The 4,546-nt window shown below is 52.4% G+C and overlaps 1 protein-coding gene across 1 annotated transcript in view; it reads left to right on the top strand.

The window, feature by feature from the left end:
* Positions 1–4,546, top strand: part of ZC3H3 (zinc finger CCCH-type containing 3) — a 132,221-nt gene that overhangs the window by 99,376 nt on the left and 28,299 nt on the right. The window contains exon 6 of the mRNA XM_018558960.1: positions 2,150–2,322. Coding sequence (XP_018414462.1) covers positions 2,150–2,322 — 173 coding nt within the window. The remainder of the gene's footprint in view (positions 1–2,149; positions 2,323–4,546) is intronic.

Genomic DNA, 4,546 nt, shown 5'->3' with positions numbered 1-4,546 from the left:
GGTGTATGGTGGTAGATTGGTGGGTTGCCACTTCCAGTCAGTGGGAAATGTCTGGATGCGCAGGTTCTCAGTGACGGGTAATTTGCGGGTATGTTTCGGATGTGATAGAATTGGTTTGGTAGTTCGGGTCGCGGCTCCTATGACCCGGCACTGCGGGTAACTGCTTTCATTACCAACACTAAATCCCCTTCATGTCCTGTATGCATCCTGACATCGTCCTGCCTGAGCGAGGCCGGCTGATCACAGCAGAGAGCAGAGTGACAAGGCAAGCGTGTATAGGGCTCATTAATCCCCGCTGTCTCTACACATCTCATTGTTATCCGGCGGTGATACAGAGGACGTGCCGAGACTTCAGTTCTGGTGATAACCTTCCCAGTCAGTGTGACCCGGAGCAGGAACTACCATGTACAATATAATGGAGGAAATCCCTTCATGTCACCCACTTCCCTCCGTACACAAAGACCAGTCACTGCTGTTCTCTCTCTCTTAGTGCAGGGTGACTGGTCTTGTCTCCGCCCCCTCCTGTAATAAAGACCGGTCACTGCTGCTCCCTCTCCTTGTGCAGGGTGACTGGTCTTGTCTCCGCCCCCTCCTGTAATAAAGACCGCTCACTGATGCTCCCTCTCCTTGTGCAGGGTGACTGGTCTTGTCTCCGCCCCCTCCTGTAATAAAGACCGGTCGCTGCTGCTCTCTCTCCTTGTGCAGGGTGACTGGTCTTGTCTCCGCCCCCTCCTGTAATAAAGACCGGTCACTGCTGCTCCCTCTCCTTGTGCAGGGTGACTGGTCTTGTCTCCGCCCCCTCCTGTAATAAAGACCGGTCACTGCTGCTCCCTCTCCTTGTGCAGGGTGACTGGTCTTGTCTCCGCCCCCTCCTGTAATAAAGACCGCTCACTGATGCTCCCTCTCCTTGTACAAGGTGACTGGTCTTGTCTCCGCCCCCTCCTATAATAAAGACCGCTCACTGCCGCTCTCTCTCCTTGTGCAGGGTGACTGGTCTTGTCTCTGCCCCCCTCCTATAATAAAGACCGGTCACTGCTGCTCTCTCTCCTTGTGCAGGGTGACTGGTCTTGTCTCCGCCCCCTGCTGTAATAAAGACCGCTCACTGTCTCTCGCTCTCCTCGTGCAGGGTGACTGGTCTTGTCTCCGCCCCTCCTATAATAAAGACCGCTCACTGCCGCTCTCTCTCCTTGTGCAGGGTGACTGGTCTTGTCTCCGCCCCCTCCTGTAATAAAGTCCGGTCGCTGCTGATCTCTGTCCCTGTACACTTAGGGCCCTGGACACCCCTTTGAGCACTTTTTTTTGTTTACTTTTGGATCTTGGATTGCACACACCGCAGGCATTAAGAAATTTAAGCCTGACTGTCCCTGGCCCCGCCCCCTTTTAATTCGTTTTCAGTGCTTGCCGTCATGTAGGCTCGGCATCACATGTGGGGGCGTTACCTAGGGAGGTCTGCATGCAAATGCAGTCTGCCCAGGAACGCCCACTCCTCCCGACTGACACCCACCCATCAAGACATTTTGATATTTGCATATATCCCACCCCCTTCCATGCATTGGATTTCAGTTATGGAGGGTCAGCATCACATGTGGACACAAAGCCGGCTGCCTAGGAACGCCCACCCATCAAGGCATTTCAATATTTGCATAACTCCTCCCAAGATCCCGCCCACTGCTTGCATCAGGGCTGAGGACTATTGAGAGGAGTTCTGAGGCTATGTACAGCACCCTGCCGGCCCTCCCAGCAGCCATGATCTGCCTGCAAAGCACAGGGACCCAGTAATGACATCACTAGGTCATAATAATTGATATTAACATGTAAAAATGTAATTGGCATGTTGATGGGGGGAGGGGGGGATTCAGGGAAGATAGTATGTAAGCAGATTAAACTTCAGCTTCAATGTGGTTATTGGTTTTATCTCGGCACAAGGCCTCAGGATGCTCCTAGATACTATATGGAGAGTCTCTAAATCTGTGTTGTTAAAATATGGAACAGCAAAAAAAAAATAGAAATATGAAAGTCACATGACCTCTCACCATAGTAATTCATCTGTGAACCGCCCACTTAACCCTTTCATTACCTGAACGATGATGGGGGCCTCCTCTGTTAGTATAAAGTACTACGTCCGGCGTTTCCCTCTTTGTGTCCTCAGGCTGCTCCTGGCAAACCGGATGCGTCAGCTGTGCCAGGCCCGGAGAACCCAACCCCACCAGAGATGGAGGAAGAGTCTCCGCTGCATCGAAGGCTCCATCTACCAAGTCTCCGCCAACAAGCTCTCCAAGACGTGGAGCCCCGGCGCTGCCAGCAAGTCGACGCCGAAAACCGGTGAGTCACATGACCCGAGAGAAGAGCAGAGGATGTTTCTGCATATTGTGTTCAGACAAAGCTAAAAACACATATATGGGGGTCTGTGTCTCTGTCTGATGCATAGCTGCTCCTGTCACTGCCGGCTCTCAGATTCCGACAGTTCTGAGCTCTGGCCGAAAGGATGGATTAGTAAGGTCTGTACCAGGGGACAGCATTTCCTCAGTCTCCCCTCCCCCAGTGATCAGTCTGCTGCAGGCAGGAGGAAGCATTTCCTCAGTCTCCCCTCCCCCAGTGATCAGTCTGCTACAGGCAGGAGGAAGCATTTTCTCAGTCCCCCCTCCCCAGTGATCAGTCTGCTGCAGGCAAGGGGAAGCATTTCCTCAGTCTCCCCTCCCCCAGGGATCAGTCTGCTACAGGCAGGAGGAAGCATTTCCTCAGTCTCCCCTCCCCCAGGGATCAGTCTGCTACAGGCAGGAGGAAGCATTTCCTCAGTCTCCCCTCCCCCAGGGATCAGTCTGCTACAGGCAGGAGGAAGCATTTCCTCAGTCTCCCCTCCCCCAGTGATCAGTCTGCTGCAGGCAGGAGGAAGCATTTCCTCAGCCCCCCCCAGTGATCAGTCTGCTGCAGGTAGGAGGAAGCATTTCTTCAGTCTCATCTCCCCCAGTGATCAGTCTGCTGCAACATTGTAACTTTGTATCCAGTCACAAGGTGAAAGGTTGCAGCAGGAGCTGATCTGTGTCAGACATTTGTGGACACTACTCAGGCACTGGGATTTACATACCTACGTCATCATTGAGCCAGTATATGTTGACCCTGGATGATGCCTAAACAAAGATGGTGCTGTCCTTCTGGGGAGAGAAAATCAGATGAAGGCACTGTCAGGGAAGCAGTGTGATCTCTGTGAGCGGTAATAAATACCTGAAAATGTTACAGCGACACATTATTTAACACACTGCACTTCATATAAATATATCTGACGACGGGTTACGGTAATAATTCAGAATATATTCATTGAAAATAATGTACTTTCCCTTTAAGTGCTCATTGGCCATTTGTGCTTCATGTAAATAAACGAGTCCGGCGCATGAGAACGGCACAGAGAACGCGACCTGCCATCATGGCGGGGGTCGCGGCGCCTCCGTCACCGACAGGCTTGTCTGCCCGCAGACTTTGGCATGGCTGATCGCTCTCCCGGTGACACGACTTGACAGGCAGACAGGTAACACCCGCCCCCCGTGTTTCCCCAACGCGTGACAGATGGGGCAGAGTCCCCGGCAGCCGGCTGAGTGACAGCTCCAGCACGAGACGAGGCCGCGCGCACGCTATCAAATGCGACTCACTCACTCCGCGAGACGCCCGGCTGGCAGGTGAGTGACTGCGACACGCACTCGCCACCTGGCACCGCGCACGCCTGTCGCTCCTGCAGCCCTCCGCGCAATTCCCTCCCATCGCTGTCTTGTTTTTACTTTGATTTATGTCGGTTTAACACCCTCAGATGCCGTTATTTTACCGCACAACAGATTGTACAAACTGCTTGCACTCTATTTTGTGTCGCCGCGACAAGTAAACGTAACTCCGTATCAACGTCAATCACATGGAAAGTGCGCTGTTATTTCTTCACCGCGAAGAATGAAGACGCCATTCGCAGAGATCCTTCATCCTCCGGACCGGGCGGCTCATAGCACGAGCCCGGGGCCGGATTTCCCACAAGGCCAACCAAGGCCCGGCCTCGGGGCAGCAGGGAGTAGAGGGGCAGCAGGGAGTAGAGGGGCAGCAGGGGTGTGGGATTCCTATTTCCCGATGCCTGGGGCATGCAGTTCCGGGCGGGTAGTTGTTTTCTATATTTTGTCCGGCTTTGGGCAACCAGAGCTAAATGTAGAGCGGGGAAGCCGCCGCTTGTTTTGTACAAGTGATCTCAAGGGATCTTGTATGCAGCCTGCAGGTCTGCCATTCTCCATCCATGGGGGGAGGGGGAGGGGCGCGCACTGAGGAACATGGCCTTGGGGCAGCAGAGATTAAATCTCTATCTCCCTCTGATCAATGTTTATAAACAATGTTACTTTCTATCTCTATCTCCCTCTGATCAATGTTTATAAACAATGTTACTTTGTATCTCTCTATCTCCCTCTGATCAATGTTTATAAACAATGTTACTTTGTATCTCTCTAGCTCCCCTCTGATCAATGTTTATAAACAATGTTACTTTGTATCTCTCTAGCTCCCCTCTGATCAATGTTTATAA

The sequence above is a fragment of the Nanorana parkeri genome, unplaced genomic scaffold, assembly GCF_000935625.1.
Source record: "Nanorana parkeri isolate BGI_ZX_2015 unplaced genomic scaffold, ASM93562v1 scaffold371, whole genome shotgun sequence".
In the NCBI taxonomy this organism is placed as follows: Eukaryota; Metazoa; Chordata; class Amphibia; order Anura; family Dicroglossidae; genus Nanorana; species Nanorana parkeri.
This window is presented reverse-complemented; position numbering and strand designations above follow the sequence as displayed.